The sequence below is a fragment of the Fonsecaea pedrosoi genome (genome assembly GCF_000835455.1).
Source record: "Fonsecaea pedrosoi CBS 271.37 unplaced genomic scaffold supercont1.6, whole genome shotgun sequence".
NCBI lineage: Eukaryota > Fungi > Ascomycota > Eurotiomycetes > Chaetothyriales > Herpotrichiellaceae > Fonsecaea > Fonsecaea pedrosoi.
Genome location: NW_013550610.1, coordinates 745,227 through 763,671, shown reverse-complemented (window position 1 = coordinate 763,671; position 18,445 = coordinate 745,227). Strand labels below are relative to the sequence as shown.

Genomic DNA, 18,445 nt, shown 5'->3' with positions numbered 1-18,445 from the left:
CTGGTGGTAGCATGACATCTCACACCGTTCGAGGCCAGAGGCTCTGGGTAAGTTTGTCAAGTTGCGCAGTTGAGAATCCCACTCGGGATTAGATTTTGGTCATGAGGAAGTGCGCGGGGTTCTTGTTGGATTTACGACCAGTGCTTCATTAGTGATTTGGACTTGAAGCTGCGGGAAATTGCTGAAAGACTACATTTGGATAAGCATTGATAGGAACTATATCAGCTTGGAATACAAGGTTGCCCTTTTCTTGGAGAGGTACTCGCCTGGGTTTATCGGCCCCCATCGCTTCGGCCCCTCGGTGCTGCAACAGGACAGAAGGCGCCCAACAACCGTAGCCGCACCAGGAAAGCCGAGAAAGGCAATGCTGTATTTCTCGGGGCGTCATTTCGCCAGAACTCACACCTTCTTCGCTCCATTTGCTGACAGAATTCGCAGGTTCTACCACTCGGTCAACCACGCTTTTCCACCGCCCATTTGTCTGACAAGTCGATTTTGGCCCAAACCACAGGCGAACGGAGCGGTCATCCAGATACCCTCTACTGTAAACCTAAGTATTTTCAGCTTCGACAGCGACACAAGTACGCTGAGGCTGTTTGAACAACTTCACCCGTGCAGTTCGCGGTAAGCCTGGCAACTCACGCGTTGATGGAGCTGCATCGGCCGCGATCGGAGGTCAAGGATCGGCCCGGGCCAGAACCGAACAAGTGCCACTACTTGAATTCTCCTGTGAAGTCGTATAATTGGAAAACGATTTATGACTGCTACAGAGGACACGGCAGGAACTCCTCTGGCTTCGCCCAACTATAAACGTGGCCAAGGGGGACACGCTCCTCACTGGGTGCATGTGGGTGTGTATAGTGCAAAGACCAAGTTTCCCTTAACAAAGTGGAGTTCATTCTGACACCCCCTCCCTGGTAGTGTGTGGGTGGTGACATGAGGTGTGCAAACCTTATTTTTGTAGAGGGCCCCCAGGGGACACACTGAGTGAGTGAGGGAGTGAGTAAGTGAGGGTGCACTGCCTTGAAGGGTTTCAAAGGGGCGCTCATTCTCTGCGTGTGTGAGACTTCACGCTGACTGGTGCTGACTCACCCTCAGAGTTCCCTTGGCAGCGCTTGGAAACGCACTCTTTAAAATTATTAACTAATCAGATGCAACTAACTCCTGATGTCACCCAAAAGGCCAAAACACTCCTTTTCCCGGTTGTAACTTCATCTATTCTTACACACCGCTCTTTGCGCTCCCTCCCGCCACGAGACGCCCGGGTTGGTGGGCGTCTCCAGCCCTTGCCGCCAGCCAATTTCCCTTTCATGAGTGGACGTCACAGCTCTCTCGAATTCCTGCCCCAAAGTGTACCCGTCAAGGAGGAAGCATGGCTCTGCACTACACGCTAGTGGTCGAGGATGATGACGGATTCCCTAGCTAGATTGTGTGCCACCGGCCGTCTGACTCCCAAATCAATATTCTTCGGCCCCCGCGCAGGTGGCGGTCCTGAAGCTCTGGAGAGTCATCGTGCCCTTCAACCACCGTTTCCTGCAGTTCGGACATTTACAAAAGTCCGACCCATCCTGCCGCATGTACTCTTCGAGGCATTGTCGACAAAAGGGATGGCCTGGTAGTGTTAAAAAACCATCCTGCTCGTGCGTCGTGAAGACATACCACATGGTGTCCGGACCCGATCGAGTCGTGCGTGCGTGTCGACGGCCGGGTCATCGTATGAAATCGATTCTCGACAGATCGTACAGTTCAAGCCATATAGCTCCAATGCCCTCTGTTTCTTTGTGAAATGGTCAGATTTAGGGCAACAAAGCTGGGGAGTGATCCCACGACGGGCGCGTTCCGATTCGGGAAGTTCGTTGAGAGCGCATTCACCACACAGGACCTGATCATCGTGAGCAATGGTTCGAAGGGCCACGGTGAACAACATACGCATGCACATCTTTGGAAAACGAAAATCCGCGAGACGTAGCGATCGCCTTGGCCAAGGACATTCGAACAGAGGGAGCAATACTCTTTGTCCTTGGTCAGATCGTAAACTAGCCGCTGTGGTAGCTCAGGCTCAGGCCTGGTCAACTCGGGTTCAGGGAAAGAGAATCTATCCCGACGGTAGGGAAATGAGGAATGCTGAGATGCCGCGGACTTTGCGCTGGGTTTGGCCCTCTTCCGATCCCGCTCGACGCCTGGACACTGCGAACTCGAGGGGCGTTTCCACTTCTCCAAGCGTAAAATGGGTGAGCATTCCTGCGGTTCCTGGGTGTCAAGTTCTCGACTCGGTGGTCGCCGCAAGGCTCCTGCCATTGATGGGCCCACGTTAGTCCAGGGCTTCTGCGCCAGCCCGGAGGATGGCGCTGAACTTATTTGGCAGTCAAACATCCGTTCTCGAAGCTGGGCGTAACCCGGTACTTCTGTTTCGCCGCGAACGCAGGAGTGTGATTGATCTGGCAGACGACCGCTCAGCTCTCTGTGCTGGTGTGAAGCAGTCTTTTTCAAGAGAATGGAATTCGAAGTTGGGCCTCAGAACATGCCCGGAGACATTGGCGCAGGACGGTACAGGCAGGCTAATATCGGACGCAGAGTTTGGGAGGTTCCGAGGATAGTGCTGGAATTAATTGGGGTTCTGGGGTGGAGGGCGACGAAAAGTGTAACGCGAGGACGAGCAGGAACTAGGGAAGTGTGCCCAGAGCGAGGGTTTGCGGCCTTCTTTATAGTTTGCCGCACACGCTTGGGTTCGCAGGCCCTATTTTCCCCGCAAGGAAGGTGGTAGGGTGCTGGGGGGCATTAGGCCTTTCTCGGGCGCTTAGTCTCATCAAGCGGAAATTTTGGGTCACCGATCCCCCGTTGACCGTGTAGTCCCTCGTTTGACTTGTTTACCCCGGTTCTCCCGGGCATAACTGACCTCCGCGGTACGCTTGATGGAAACCCATCTATGTGATGCTGGATGTTGAACGGCCTTTCGCTATGGCAGCAACCTAAAAACACTAGCAACTAGTACCAAGAGGGCGGAGTGTTGCAAAAGGTGAAACACGCTAAAGTAGGAACCTAGGGACTAATTTAGGGGCTCTGATACTACCCTCCTTCCTCACCAACTCCTCCACTACCGTCTTTAGCAGCCCCTTCCCCTACGGCCACAGCCGACTCTTAAATCGTCGTTTCCGTCTCTAGGGGCTCCATCAGTACGGGTGATTCTGTGCCCGCTGAGCCTTTCCCAGAGTCGTGGGGGTCGTGTCTGGCTGGCAAGCCCATATTCAGGTTGCACAATTCCCAGTACTTGCCCTTTCTCTCCAGAAGCTCATCATGGGTTCCCTGCTCGACTTTGACGCCGCCCGGGCCGAGAACGATAATGAGATCAAGAAATCGTACAGTTGCGACTCGATGACTGGTTCACTTAGCTGAAGGCCCGCTAAAAAAAAAAGAGGGGGGGGGGGGGGGGAGGGGCAAAACAACGAACGTTATGAAGATCATTGTTTGCCTCGGAAAGTTCTCTTTGAAGTTTGCCTGGATTTCAGCCTCAATGTGCAAATCGAGGGCACTGGTGGCCTCGTCGACGAGCACAATGCTAGGATTTGCGAGGAAAATACGAGCCATGCAGACGCGCTGGCCCTGGCCTCCAGAAAAGTGCCTGAGAACGGGTCAGAGACAAGCCGTCGACACGAAGCACTACCAGGAGAGCCCGCTCGCTGCACGCAGTGGAATAGCACGGGGGTACCTACGATCCTTCTTCTCCCATCAAGGTGTCGTATCCGTCCTTGCGCTTCACGATGATTTCGTGGATCCTGGCTCGCTTGCAGGCTTCTATCACTTCTTCGTCGGTGGCGTCTGGTCGGGCGAACTTGACGTTCTCCTTGATTGTACGGTTGAACAGGAACGGGCTCTGGTCCATTACTGCCACCTTCCTGTGGATACTATGTGTCAAGTTAGTCAAGGGTTCGCGTTTGCGAGTGAGGGGCCTCGCAGTGTGAGGACGTACGAATCACGCGTCACGTCGTTGATGTTCTGGCCGTCGATGAGAACGGACCCCAATTCGGGCCTGTACTTGCGCATGAGCAGTCTTACGAGACTGGTCTTTCCGCTGCCGCTTGCACCAACAATGCCGACTCTTTTGCCAGCGGGAATTTTGAGATTGAGTCCGTCAAAAACCTTGAGATCGGACCCTGGATAGGAGAACCCCAAGTCCTTGAACTCCACCTCGCCATCGGGGCATTTCAGCTCCTCGGTTCCTCCTTCGACAGTCGACGATATCTCCCACATTCTCCGCAGGCGGGTGGTGTCGATAAGCGCCTCCATCTTTGACTCAATCTCCCGGGCGAAGAACAGGGAGGGCTCGTAGACAAAGGGCCACAAGCCGACAAAGGCATTCATGCTGGCCACCTTGGCTCGTCCCTGCCTGATTTGGTACGTGACCAGCCCTTGGGCGATGATCTCGAAGACCTCGATTACCAAGCCATTGGCGCCCTGGAGGTAGTAGAACGATCTCGCATACCTGTTGTACTGGCCGACATATTCTTCTTGCTCTATCCCAAACGCTGTAGTCTCCGGTTCGATTTGATTATGGTTTGCCACCGTGCCATGTCCTTTGATATCGTCGTGGCGCCGCTGGTTCGCCTTGAAGGATGTGACGTGACTTGCGTCGAATTTCTTTGTGAGGCGCGGGAAACACTTGATTTCCATTAGGGCCAGGACTATTGTCATGCACACCATGACGAGCGTCATCCGCGGTCCGTAGTCAAGGTGCAACGTGATGGTGGCGAAGCAGAACTTGACGGTCAGCGGGAGCATTTCGAAACAGAGGGCGTCGATGATGAGGGTCATGGGCCGGGAGGAGTCGACGGCCTGGATCTTGTCGCCCGACGAGACGACCGAGTGAAAGAAGGAGTCGAGACTCATGATTTTCTCGTGGGCTTTGTTGCTGAGCTTCAGGAAGCGATACTGGCGGACATCTATACTCATGATCTCGCGCGGAAGGGCCAGGCCAGCGGCTGAGACGAGCCAGGACAGCAGACGCAGCAGCCAGAATTTGGTCCAGACACTAGAGCCGCCATCCAGGCTGTCCATGAAGTTGGAAAATAGGACCGGCATATAGTATTGGAGGATGCTTTCACCGATGACAATCACGAAGCAGGCGACGAAACGGAATATCATCCAGGGCTGGTCGCTGGGCCAGACGAAGGGTAGGAATATGTGGTGCCTCTTGACAAACGCAATCCATCCTATTTCCTCAATCTCTTCTGTCGCCGGTCGACGAATACCCAACACATCTTTGGGGTCCTTTTCCTCGTCGTTGGTTTGGTCAGACGGATCGGTAGGTTGCTCGGTGGCTCGTTCGACGGTGGGCAACTTCTCGTAGCCGTCCCGGAGCCACTGGAGAAGGAAGACGGCGCCAGCAGCCAGCCACACGAAGGTCTTTGCCGCGATGAGGAGTAGACCCAATCCGCATGGGAATCGAATGGCACAGCGACCCCCGGAGTCGACTTCGAGGACGATGAATGCGAGCACCTCGGCGGCGCCTAGTAAGACCCAGTTCCCGACGTGGAGCAACCAAGGTGGACTCTCTACGGCATCGAAAAACTGAGCAAGTTGTGCGACCGTGGCGAGAAGCAGAAACGCCTCGGAGAAGGCAGAAACGGTGTCCGGGAGCTCTTCATTGCTCATAGAGAGAGCTACTAGTGCCACAGTGTCGACTGTGTACAGCAGTACCTGGCAGGCGAGCGCAATGAGAAAGAAAAGGCTGCGGGCGGGTGGGAGTTTGGGCCCCGAGGGGAGGTAACGTCGGTGGAGGGAGGGGGCCCCAAAAGTGAGGAGGAAAACCGTAATGGCGCACACTAACCGAGGGATGTACACCCACGACTGTGACAGGACCGCCATGGCCTTGGGCTGGACCGACCTGTTTTCCGTAAAAGAAGACAGAGCACAATGGCACACGGAAGAGCTCCGTCTGAATGTCGACAATGAAGATAGGGGGGGTTGCCCCTAATAACATAAATGGTCACCGCCAGAAGACTGGACCGATGGGGCTGAGGGGGACGCATCAGACAACGCAGTGGCCTGGAGTTGCGCAAGAATTGTGCGCCCCAAACGGCGAAACAGGCAAACAACACCGGGTGCTCCTTGGGGGTTTGCCTATAGTGATCCTTCTCGGTGGCATCCCCCATGGCGAGATGGGAAAATTGAGGGCGTTGTTGCCTGTGTTTAGACACCGGTGTGGGGCCACGGAGGCTCGGCTTGGCCTGGGTTACTCGTTGTTTGGGTCACTCGGTGGCTCGCTCACCGTCTGGGCAGTTCACCCATGGTCGCACAACAGCCTCCTGACCCGAAATGCTTTTTGTCCGACGCGTCGAAAGTCACGTTCATTGATTAGCTTGTTGGGTCGCAACTCAGATCTGGGCGGGTGGTGTCACAGCGCAACCAAGAACAGGAACGTGATCGCTAATTAGGGTTAATTATGATATGAATTCTAGTGGTGGTGGCGGCGATAGCGTGATTGATAAGTTCTGTGCTCAGCCCCGTGCGAGGTAACCTAAGTAAGTGGAATGAATAATTAATTAATTGATTAGGTAAGGAAATCTATCTAGCGCGACTGCGGATTTTGTTGTGTGCCGTGGTGGAAATTATTCGGCTAAACTTCCCAATGGGGTTAGGGTAACAACTCACGCACATCCTAGGCTGCATCTCAGGCTGTGACATCAACCTTGACATGACACGACCGCTCGTGATGACTATCGTTGCTGGAACGGTGCACCTCTTTATCATCGCAGTTCCTCACGACGCCTTTATGGACCTAGTCATTATTCTCCTTCTTGATCGTGCGGGCGTTGTCGTTGATTATCCGTAAGACGTTCATCATGGTCTCCTTGCTGCAGTGGATAATGGTGCACCCGTACACAGGATCAGTCACGGCAGAAGTCGAGTCGGCCCGTCTAAAATTGGCATTCCCTGGCTGCTGCGGAAAGGGGCAGACATTGATCTTCATGCCATGGAGGTCGCGTAGTTTCACAACGAGGGACATGAGGTCATTGTCCTCGAAAAAATTGGTTGCGACGACGATGGGCTTCTACAACACGTTGTCAGCGGTGATCACAAAGTAGGGGAGTCAAGTGAACGTACATTCTCGGCCAAGGTAGTCAACATGAAGTTCCAGGCATCTTGCAGCTCGACAAAGGCGGGCGCTTGTAGAGGGTTGAGATCGAAGCCGGTAAACGAAGCCATCGTGGAAGATATGGGCAGGACTGCGAAATGCTGATGAAGAAGGAGAGAAGATGATGAGGAAGGAGAGGAGATGATGAGGAGAATATAGGAGTGCGATACCTCACGCCAAGGGCTTGCAAGTTATTTATTCGCGCATCACCACCCGTATATAACTCACAGGGTTGCTAAGGTAATGTAATGATAGTCACTCTACCACTACAGCGGCCCTTCACTGAGGGCCTCTAAAAGGTGCTAGTGACGGTCCCCTAGAACACGGCGCTGTGAGGGTTTAGAAAGAGTTCTACAACTAGCTAGCTAGCTAACCTAGTAATAAGGAGGACAAATCTAAGGAGAGAGAAGAAGGAAGAATAGCGTCCTCTCTCTCTCTTAATATCGTACGCTTCTCCGTAACGGGGATACCCATTATTTTTCCCCTTTCTCCCTCGTCTTTCCTCTTTCGTACACTCCCTACATTCCTCTTACACTTTGTCTCTCTTCCTTACCTCTCCTTGCGTACGGTGTCTCAGTTGTCAGGATCCTGTATCCCTTGCACCGTGCGCGTCTCGTCCAATCAGGAGGCTGCATTTTACCTGTACATTGTACAGGTAAATTCAGCCAATCAGGAGGTGGCGTTAGTCCTAGCGTTAGTCTTGACGCTGGTTCGCCAGAACCAAGCCTTCTCCTGGGTTCAACCCATCACACGGGCGCCATCATTGACTGCTGGGTCGTTGGTAACGCTCCTCTCTTCTGGGCGGACTGTGTTCTGGGCATCACCTACAGCGGGATGCTGCCCGAAGGTCGACCAGCAATGAGTAATGGGGACAGCAATGAAAATGGTTGGCACGCTGGAGGAAAACTTCTGAATGGCCCTTTGTAGTGCCGGACGCCTCGGTCATGATGTGCGCCAACAAGGGTTGAAATCTGGATCGAATTCATTGGAAACACTCTCGCCGACGAGCGTGTGCCACGAACATGGTCTGAAGGGTTCCCCCACCCAAAAATGCTACCAGAGACCACCCGAGCCCTACCCCTGGGCCTAGAATTTGCACACCCGCCTCAAATCTCGCAGCTGCGACAGTCGCTTCGTGGTATTCGCTTTTTCCATATCGACGCTTCGCCGCGACCTTGATCTCATTCAAGTCCCCCCCCACGAACTTGCCTCAGAATGATCTCTGCCCACAACAAACCGCAGTGCTAGGACTGTGATTGACAATGACCATCACCCCACGTCATCAGTCTGTTCGTGAGTATACCAATTCACGTGACACCTCCAATATTCCCCATTCCCACTATACACTCGACCTTTCCTCCATCGCTCCACTCTCACTTGCACAGTTTTCTAACAATGCCTTTCTCACAGAAAATCAAATGGCTGACCCTATCCTAGTATCACGATCGAGGCGCATTATCCTTCTTCTACCTAGCACCAGGGACTTGGATTGGTGTCATGGTTCCGAACGGCTATAATTCTCCTTCAGAAAGTCGATGAAAATCTTGTCTAAAAACACTTCAGGCAGACCCGGGACTAAAGGACAGCCAATCGCTTCTTGCATTCTCTACAGACCAGAAGCTCATCCTTCAACGTGCGTCCGTGCGCCCTCGACGGACATCATGCAACCTTTCGACAGTCTCCACAACTCTCAGCCTCAACCCCAATAGCGAGGCACTCCCTCTCCTCAGAACAATATAAACCCCACCTTTGCCCCTCCGCCCCTTGTTGCGCTTGTGCGAGCAGCTCGGCCCTCGTGGCTGGCTTTTTGCAACGAGGCACAACGGCGACACTTCCATGCCTCCGGGATCTTTTCGCGGCGCTGTGTTCCCTATCGCCGTTACTCGAGGGCATGGAACTCCATACTTTGGGCTCTTGACACCTAGCTGTGAAAGCAGCTGTGCTCTCGACATGATGTTCGTACCCTACGTGGTACGTCCTGCGGCTAACGCTGTGAGTGCCGTCCCGACATACGACCAGAGTTTTCGTCGAAGCAGCTTTGATGTTCTACCTACACCCGCATCGCATCACGTTGTGTCGGTGCCGCAACACATTACAAAGGCTCGCACGCCAACCCTCGTGAGATTCAAGCAAACTTCGCCAGCGAACATCACCGAAAATCACCAATCTACAACTACCCGCCCATGCGTTTGAGCCCTGCGCGCTGGCACGTCATCGTCCGACTTCTCTGCAGGATTTGTTCCCTTGTCCCTTTGCTCTGCCATGTCCATGAAGGGAACAGACCCTGCCAAAATCGTAAAGGAAGATAAAAGTCATCTAAATTTATCTTCCAGGAGGTGCCACACACTGAGGGTGCACTCCCTTTAGCCGCCAAAACCCCCCTGCCAGTATCAGGGACCATCACCTGCGACCTCTGCCACCATACCACCTAAATTCCTGCTCAAAATCCGAACAATGTCTCAGACACTTAGCCAGGTACTTTTCCCCATCAGCTTCCATGTAGCTAAGGAGCTGAGCAGCCCAGACGAGGGGGTGAGGTATTGAAGGCGGGGTTTCAGAAATGAACTAGAAGATGGTTGGCGGTTCGGGGCACTTTCAGGGGCTGTTACGGCCCATTGGTCGTCATCTCCAGCTCGACGATTCTACTGCTCTCTTCTCGTCATGCTGGTCTCATAACCTTTGCGGTCTAAGAAGCCCGCCATGTGGTTGACATCCTGGGGAATCTGATTCTGGACGGCGTCCTAACCAGTTGTGACACTTGGACAAACGACTGCCACTGGCACCTGTGATGGCAGGGATCTGCTCGTCGACGCGCTGTGGGTCACCAACATGAAGACCAACGGACACAGGATCACGACGGTGGGCGCCGAAATAGACAGGTTCTCGTTCAGGAACAATTACCCGCAAAGGTACGAGAAGTGCAAGAACAAGCTGATCGTGGTCATGATGGCCGTGTTCGGCGCGTACAGCATGACCAACGGCGAGAGGGTGGTCTACAAGAACCAGTTCGGAAACAGCATCAGGGGGATGATTGCCTCCAGCCAATCTTTGTTCAAAACAGTACACCCTCCTCCCAAAGACAGGCTGTCAAATTTCTCGGCGCTGAAAAACCAAAGACCCGCAGTGGCATCGTGCCAGTTCTCTACGATGAGAAATAACTCCATCCGTTGCGACAAGTTGACGCGAGTAGACCCGCCGAGGAATTTGTCCCACATTTTTTGTCATGACCGTCCTCCCTTAAGGGAGAGGGTTCTCTCTCTTCTTCCCTCCTGGTTAGACAGAGCTTTGTCCGACGCCTGTTGTTCTGTCGTTTCTGTTTTGCCTTTCCTTTGCGACAGGTGGAACGTTGTCATTTTCAAATACTGTTATTGAAGTCGTCATTGACCTGGTGTGATCGTACCCCTCTTTGCCGCCGAAATGGAAGTTTCCCGCAGATACCAAAACAGCGCCAGGTACTGGCCCCATAGCGGCAACAAGAACCTCTCAGCACAAGGCTACGCCAATGCCCTCAAACTCGTCCTCGGTATCAAGAGGCAGAAGTCTCCCAACAAACCACTTTTGATGAGAGTCGATCAATGGGGAGGACCTGCGTCTCGAGGCAGGGAATTTGGAGAGATCTCAAAAGACTTCAAGGTGTACAGCTCCGAGGGGTTTTGTGTTGTGGCCGTCGAGTACATGGGAAATGACGGAGCTTCGGTATACAACAAGATTTTCCTGGACTCGGGAAGCCAGCTGGATATGTTTTGCTGGGATGGCTACGAATTTGATCTGATGAATTGGACCACGACTTCATTCGAAAGTATTGGAAACGCCAGCCGGGTGACAGCTTTGCCGTTTTCTTTCAAAGTGGCCGTCCCTTCGTTGGCCTTTGTGGACTATCCAGCACCTGGTTACAATGTACTCTGGGGGGAAGTGAGGCAAGGTGTCAGCAGAAGACTTCAACAAAAGCAATCCATATACACTCAATCCCTAGGGGCCAGGAGGGGAGGGCATATTTCCGGTGACTTTGGCTCCCAGCCGCCTTGCCAATACCCGGCCAATGCGAGATGACAGAGCAGTGTACGGCAAGATACAATACTATGCTGAAGCCGTTGTAAAGAGGCCAGAGATCGCCGTCACGCAACGCTTTGCCTGCGTGAAAAGCTGCCACTCCGCACCCCATCATCACTCAGTCTCAGTGTACGCGGCACTTATTCAGAGTCTTGCTCGTTTGAGCTAGCTCGCTCCGTCTGGGAGGCTGATCGCCATGCCGAAGCCGGGATAATTGTTGAAACGACCATCCTCTCCTGCTTTCAAATCCCAAAGGGACCATCATTTGAAGCCGACCTTTGGAACAACAGAGTGATCGGACCTACGGATGGACACACTGACCTACAAGATACCAAGAGCTTAGCCACTGACCATAACCGAAGTGCGAGATCTGCGCGACTGAAGTGCCTCCACAAGGAGAGACTTGGTGATGGAGAACAAATGGGGGCACCTCATGAGTAGATTGAGACAAATGAACAGGAGTTGACGAGCCCCTCGATGCTACCCCGTCGGCCCCGCACCCAGAGTAACAGCAACACAATGGCTCTTCTTGTCAAAAGGGGTGCCGCATATTGTGGAGGATGTTTTCCGCAGGGGCTGAAGCCATTCGAGGCGAAACGCTGTAACCCCCTTGTTAAATTGCTGCTGTACGACGTGGTCAAATGCCGCACTAATTCTTGGCAAAACTGCTTTTGGAAGGCAGAGCCGGACCCCGAACCAATCGTTCCCGCCCCATTTTTAGACCCACCAATCAGCAATCCTGATGCGCACGCGCTAACCTAGTTTTCTCTAACTCTCCAATCAACTGCCTTGCCCCACGACGCCGTCCAACTTCTCGATGAAAGCTAATCGCTCAAGACATGGCTTGGCTGGTACTTTTGAAATGGGTGGTGGCCTGAAATCGGAGGTGTGTGTGTGGATTCGGTGTTCGGGGAATAAGGGTAGGCAGGTGACCGTAGAGGGGCCCTCCTGAGTTCAGGAGAAGACATCGTGGTAACCTCACCGATAGCCGGTCGTAGGTCGCTTCTCTCCCTCCGCACCAGGTGCAGGATGGTAACATTGCACATTGGGATTTTCAAGGTCACACACCCAAAAAACACCCATCTCTAAATGCCTGTTTTCACATCCGTCGACGTCCATTTCCACACTCCACTTCAATGTCTTTACCGTCCCTTCGAATCCCCGGTGGGGGGGTGTCAAAAGACCCTTTCCCATGCCCATGATAACAACAGCCACATTATGGGGATCGTTCAACCGCTGGTCTAACGTGTCCATGGCCTCAACCAACTTCTTGCCAACCTCATCGCCGCTCATCTATCAGATCCGACACCCGTGAAGGCGACGATGATGACTTCTTCCCGCATCTCAGGGATGGCCAAATCCAGGATCTACCTCATTGTTCTCCTCGCCTTGCATATTCTTTCTGGCGTCTCAGTGTCTGTCATTCTTCTGGTGGCGTCCCTGGCACACACTCCACCTGTTGTTCCCGAATTATGTCCAACATAGTCTCCGGATACTGGTTGGTCGGCAGAGGTTGATTGAGGCATCATCCGAGATACTTTCCAAGAAATCTTTACTGTCATCTGCGGCGGCGACACTGCCATTCCTGATACGTACCATGTCACGTTACCCCACACAAGGCATGCTACCCCACACGAGGCTGAGCGGATACGGTCGAAACGATCACTTACGCTAAATGAGAGAGAGTTTCTCTCTTCTCAGATAGGTGGAAGAAGCCTTCATCCGGTTGACAACCGAGTCAATGGGACTTGGTCATCGATAGCCAGGCAAGACGTCGCTGATATGCGAGAGCGCCATCTCCAAGACTTACACTTGGATGCCTGGAGCGCGCTAATGCCAACGCCATCATGCCACGGTGAGAGCGGCGTGAGCCGAACGGGGAGTGAGAGAAGGGCAGGAAAGTGCAGAGAGGCGACGTCATGGTTCTTGTTGTGGCGGCCGCGGTGGCGGTGGCGTTGGCGTTGGCCCTACTGGGTCCTCCCACTCTTCCGCCGCCTGCAGTCAGTCGCTTCTGTTCCTCGTGGTACTCCCTGCGGACCTCGGACATCTGCTTGGCTTGCTCCCCTGGCCGGCTGAAGAGGAAGGAGAAAGCAGGCCCACGAGTTTCACGGCCATCTTATAAAGCACCCGGCCGGCTATTTGGGGATATTTGTCCGAGGTTCGGTTAAGTTCGGCGTGCACGCTTAACAGCGTATAGAGGCCTATCCGGCAGGTCGGTAGTTGTGAGAGGGTTCCTGAGTCAGGACTTGATTCTACTGCCAACGCAGACCAACCTCAGGGTCAACGTTCAAGTCATGCCGTAGGGCACTGCCGCACAGGTGACAACAACACGCTTGTGCAGTTACGGAGCCAACGACACACCTACTTGTCTGGTTCAGCAAACATCCACCAACCGACCTACCGCCATTTGGCCTGTGAACAGCATCCGTGGCCCCCCGACGAGAGGAAGACTCTAGGATTTGGTTGCAGATTGCTCATTTCGACTTGTCTGTTTTGTTCGTGGGACTGGATGGATTTGCACTGCACTCTGAGTGAGCGTGAGATTCAGGGTAATCGCCAACGCTGTCCTCTCTGGCGAATCCTCTCTCGTTAGAATCCGTACTCCAACGTCGATGGTGTAAGTTGATCATTGGAGCCAATCCTCGACTACGCTAATATGTGAACGAGCACTGCGGTCGTCTTCCTCTACACCTCGAGTTTCGCAGCTTCAGCTGGCGAGCACAGCCGTGCGTTGGGACCCCAGGCATGGAATAAAGCTCTCGTCTCCCGCGTCATCGAAGTAAGCTCGCGGTGCGGCATCTTCCTCCTGACCCAGCTTACTCTTTCGGAACCCAGGTACAAAGGACTTGTGTCAATCGAGATTCAGGAACGAGGACTCGCCGGAAAGACAACCACCATGATATGGACAATCAGCACTCTCGATTCTTTTCCGATCGCGCTGGTCATCGCCTTACTCTTGTTGAACAGAGCGTCCTCATAACCAAACATGACAGAAACCACCGTCATCTCGACATAAGAACCTGCTCAACGCCAAAGAAGCGACTTTTGCAATTGGCACGTCGCACATCAAGAGGACCGTGCATTCTGCCTGGGATGCTGTGATCGGTGAAACCTTGGCAAGTAGGTCGACAATGTTCGTTCGCGGCCTCGCCCTCACCATCACCTTCAGTCTCGCTGTCTGCAACCATGTCCTTTTGTCACTTATTCGTGGTTATGCCCAGAGCGCGGCTGCCTGGACCACCCGGACCGCCCAACAGCCCGACCATCCGCGTCGGTGGAGGAACATGTCCGCTTGATTGACATTTGTATCTGAACAAATTCAATGCCGCATCATATGGTCTCAGTTCCACTTCTTCCCCGTGTTACGTGTGATCACATATCAAAACTGAGCAGAGTGGCAAGAACATCAAGGCAATCAGGAAATCGGCAAGGTCGTCCAGAATGTGATGGCAATCACAGCGACGCTACTACGGGCAATGCCGCGCAGACGGGGACGGCTTCTTCGACCATCTTCCTCTGTTCATGGGCCCGCAAGTGCTGTCGGACGCACACAGCTTGCCATCCAGACACAGGAGGTCGACCGTGGGCTCCTTCAGCCTCAATGTCCTATAGTTGCTCGCCAACACGACTCCGTCCGTGGCTGTAGATTAGAGCTCGATCTGCAGGCTGGTCGGCATCTATCCCACTCCTCCCGACACACTAACCCCACAGGAGGATTTCAGGTGCGGCTTTGCAGGAATGTTCTAGACAGACATCAAGATAGCGTACGGCCCTTTACAAGTTGGCCGTCGGGACATTCAAGCTTCAGCCGAGTCTCTTGTCCAGTCCACTCGTGACTTTTCAAGGCGCATGATTGCTCTGAGCACAACCACCCCCATGGGCAGCCTGATGGCGGCATGAGCCTCTCAAAGTGAGAAATTGTTGCAAAGTCTCAACTTTTGTTGGGATTTTGGGCGGAATTTCGGTGGTATGACGCCAGCAGTTGGTGTATCTTGTCTCTCTGATAGATGGGGAAGGGGTTCCACGCCGCGGGGCTTTTAGTATCGATGTACCTCGCTGACGCTCATCCGTCCATGTGCAATTCCAAGATCAGTCGTTGTGCGATTTAGGGGGTCGACGCCAGAGCCAGCGAAATGGTCGTTGTCGGTTCATCTGCTGCACATGTAGACTGAGAGGCTGCAAATGCTTCCGTCGAACAATATCTCACATCTCAATTAAAATCGACCGCGGCAGCAACGGGAGCGAAGATAAAAGTCGCAGAGCTTCTCACAGATTTTCCGACTGGCCAGCAGAGCCATGACACACGAGATGTTGTAGTTTCCTTCCACAGAGCTTGCGTTTGTTTGACGATGACTGGGATTATTCGAAGCCACAGTTGCTCATGGTCAAGGAGCGCTACGTCGAGAAGAGAGTGCAGAAGCAAATTGACGCAAAGAAGGACTTTCCAGCCCCTATCAAAACACGTCCGATCGACCTTTGGCGGCTTCGACCATGAGTTCTTGACGAAAGCCCCGGAAGACGACACGCCCGAAGAGCGCATTATGTACTGGGCATGGAGATGAGATGAGGTGAGATAGATGATGATGATGACCAGAATGACGCCGCGACGGTCATCGTCAGTTCACGCGAAAATATATTTGATTGCCCCCTTTTCTCAATTTACGCAGAATAAAATGTACTCACACTTTTTTTCTGTGTATTTGTTTGTTACTTCTCAAACCGGCAATCTACCTTCCCCTTTCCATCTTTTTTTTTTAGTAATTTCCGCTTGTTTTATGAGTAATCAAACGGCCTCCTCCTTCCCATGTTTGTTTTTTGGTGTTTTCGCTTTATTTTGTAAAGTAACCATCAGCCTGCCTCGCCTTCCAGTTTTTTTTTCCCCCTGGGTTTTCTGTGTAAACTTGGTTCTCCTTTTCCGTCAAATCTGTGTTTTCGAAAGTCCATTTCGCCATGTGTCCGGGAGGGTCTTCTTTGTGGTCAGTACCGTCCCACCTTGCGCCTCTGCTGCAGAAACAGTCTCCTTCGTGGTTCGCCGCTCTAAGCGGCCTCGACGACCGCAGCGTGGACCTCGTCAAACTTGGCGTCGAAGAATGCGGGGAACGCCGCGTTGAATGCCGGTTCGAATATGGGGGCGAATCGGGCGGCCAGGTCCTCCTCCTCCTGGATTTTCTCGTGGAGCACTTCGTGGAATATGTGGTCGTGCAAAGCCCAGAGCCCCAGTTCGTTCAGTCTCGGGTCCGGGTGGCCTATGAACTCGGCCGCGGCAATGTCGTCGAGGTGGTGCTCCAGGTTGTTGTAGAACTCGTCGTCTACCGCTTCCCCCAACTCGTCAATGATAGCCTTGAAGACGTCTTCTTGAACACCGTCGGACAATTGCTCGCGAAGGTCCTTGGCAGTCTTGTCCCAGACAAGTTGCTCTATCTCGTCGAATCTCGGTTCGAACGCCGCTCCGAATTTCTCGTCGAATCTCGTTCTGAAGCGCACCTCGAATTGCTTCTGGAACTCGACTGAATAAGCAACGGTGAATTGCCTATTGATCATGTGGACGAGCAAATACGGAAGATTACTCCACATCTTGACTTGGTATTTGCTGGACGCAGATAGGTTTGGGGAAGTGGATATTGCCCAAGGTCTGTCGAGGATGAAGCCTGATGGTGAAGTGCTGAACTCGAGATCGGATGCAAAGTCGGTTGTTGTGGTGGAGAAAAGCGGAAAGTAGAAGTGGCGGAATAGAAGAGATATTTATAATCCTGCACGATGCCAGTCAAGGCAGTTGAGCTCAGTCTAAAGTAAATCTCAACTGCTTTGTCTTGGATATGACAAAGAATTGCCAACCAAGGCAGTCCATCTAACCCAAAGCAGTGCAGCCCAAAGAAGATCTCGACTGCTTTGTCTCGGACACCACAAAGAAAGGAAACCAAGGTAGCCCCCGCCACGGCAGTTCAGCAGGCCCGACAGAATTAGGGCTGAAAAGCAAGGTGGTGTTGTACAGGTGGCGTTTGTGATGTCAGCTGTGCAAACCTTCATGTTCCCGCGTGCACTCTGACTCACCCTCACCGCTACTGAGAGCGAGTTGAGCGTACCAAGAGAATTTCTGAGAGTCTGTGCGGGGCGCACTTTGCCAGAGTTTCACCCGGTCGGTTTTGGAGTGAGGAAGGGTGCACCCTCAGAGACTCCAAAACTCTTCAAAACCTCTCTTGGCAACTCTTGGCAGTCCTGCTGACGCAACCACAAAATTATTGACTAATGACAAGTGCTACATCTCTCAGTTTCTTGCACAACACTACAAACACCACTAACTTCCTCCTTCACCTTACCTTTTGTATGGTACTTCTTGCATGTTCCTTCTTCTAGTCGTGTAGTAATGGGACTTACGGCATTAGGGACAGACTCGGGGCCGCAAGTCCAATCGCAAGCTCGCACAATCGCAAATTCGGGAATGCCTCGGGGCCTCAAATTCGACCTTGAATCGGTACAACCTTGATTTCGCTGTCCCTCGCTCCAGTCCCTCGTTTCCCCACCTTGGATCTACACTCCAGCCCCAACGGGAAAGAACTTGAACACATACCCTGACAGGCGCTTGTAACGGCAGCCAAAAGACCCAGGAAAGGCACAGATTCGATCTCGGTTAGGTCTTGTTGAGAGACATGGCTACGGGCGACAAAGTAACCGACGCCAGTCGTGGTCATTGACGGTGGCGTACAAGTCGTATCATAACAATGTTGTATGGTCGTATCAATATTGCCGCATTTTCCGACGATAGAGAGCATCTAATTGCCAATTTATCAAGATTCAACCCCCAAACCAAAGAAGGATCTGGTTTCGACTTCCCCGCCCGTTGCAAAACCAGCCCACCTCGCGCATCTCGTCAATGTTGTGCACGGTGCAGAGTCAAAGTCTCATCAACGTCTCCGTTCACTCCCGCGAATGACAAGTGCGTACGTGAGGTTCTGAGGTTCTTGTTGGCTTCCTCGGATACTTGCCACTGTTCGTGATGTCCCCACTGACTCCAGCCCCCGCCCCGTTCCGACCTCTTCTTGCATACGGGGGAAGGGTTCTAGTGTGCGCTCGAGTTTCCAAATTTCCAGAGCCAGTGTCGCGAGATGACAATCGAGTGGGTCCAGCACTAGCCTACAACGAAGGAAAAGGGAAATTGCCGCAATGGCAGGTTAGTTTTGTTGACTGTATTCTTTCTGACTGAGGAGAGAGTAACAACGAGAGAGAGAGAGTCTGCGACTCGAGTAACCAGAATGAAGAGGAACG

The 18,445-nt window shown here is 53.0% G+C and overlaps 5 protein-coding genes across 5 annotated transcripts; 2 read left to right on the top strand and 3 right to left on the bottom strand.

Moving 5' to 3' along the window:
* Positions 1 to 3,138: 3,138 nt before the first annotated feature.
* Z517_09199 (uncharacterized protein) lies at positions 3,139 to 5,649 on the bottom strand (the record flags this gene model as incomplete). The annotated part of the gene is made up of 4 exons (XM_013425109.1): positions 3,139 to 3,376; positions 3,449 to 3,619; positions 3,711 to 3,902; positions 3,968 to 5,649. 4 exons carry the CDS (start codon positions 5,647 to 5,649, stop codon positions 3,139 to 3,141), a joined length of 2,283 nt encoding a protein of 760 aa, XP_013280563.1.
* Positions 5,650 to 6,775: 1,126 nt separating this feature from the next.
* Z517_09198 (uncharacterized protein) lies at positions 6,776 to 7,203 on the bottom strand (the record flags this gene model as incomplete). The annotated part of the gene is made up of 2 exons (XM_013425108.1): positions 6,776 to 7,048; positions 7,102 to 7,203. The coding sequence occupies 2 exons, from the start codon at positions 7,201 to 7,203 to the stop codon at positions 6,776 to 6,778; spliced, it is 375 nt and encodes a 124-aa protein (XP_013280562.1).
* Positions 7,204 to 9,961: 2,758 nt separating this feature from the next.
* On the top strand, positions 9,962 to 10,290 carry Z517_09197 (uncharacterized protein; the record flags this gene model as incomplete). The annotated part of the gene is made up of 2 exons (XM_013425107.1): positions 9,962 to 10,192; positions 10,249 to 10,290. The coding sequence occupies 2 exons, from the start codon at positions 9,962 to 9,964 to the stop codon at positions 10,288 to 10,290; spliced, it is 273 nt and encodes a 90-aa protein (XP_013280561.1).
* A 259-nt stretch (positions 10,291 to 10,549) lies between these two features.
* Z517_09196 (uncharacterized protein) lies at positions 10,550 to 11,182 on the top strand (the record flags this gene model as incomplete). The annotated part of the gene is made up of 1 exon (XM_013425106.1): positions 10,550 to 11,182. One exon carries the CDS (start codon positions 10,550 to 10,552, stop codon positions 11,180 to 11,182), a length of 633 nt encoding a protein of 210 aa, XP_013280560.1.
* Positions 11,183 to 16,219: 5,037 nt separating this feature from the next.
* Positions 16,220 to 16,756, bottom strand: Z517_09195 (uncharacterized protein; the record flags this gene model as incomplete). Its single annotated transcript, XM_013425105.1, has 1 exon — positions 16,220 to 16,756. The coding sequence occupies one exon, from the start codon at positions 16,754 to 16,756 to the stop codon at positions 16,220 to 16,222; it is 537 nt and encodes a 178-aa protein (XP_013280559.1).
* Between the last annotated feature and the right edge of the window lie 1,689 nt (positions 16,757 to 18,445).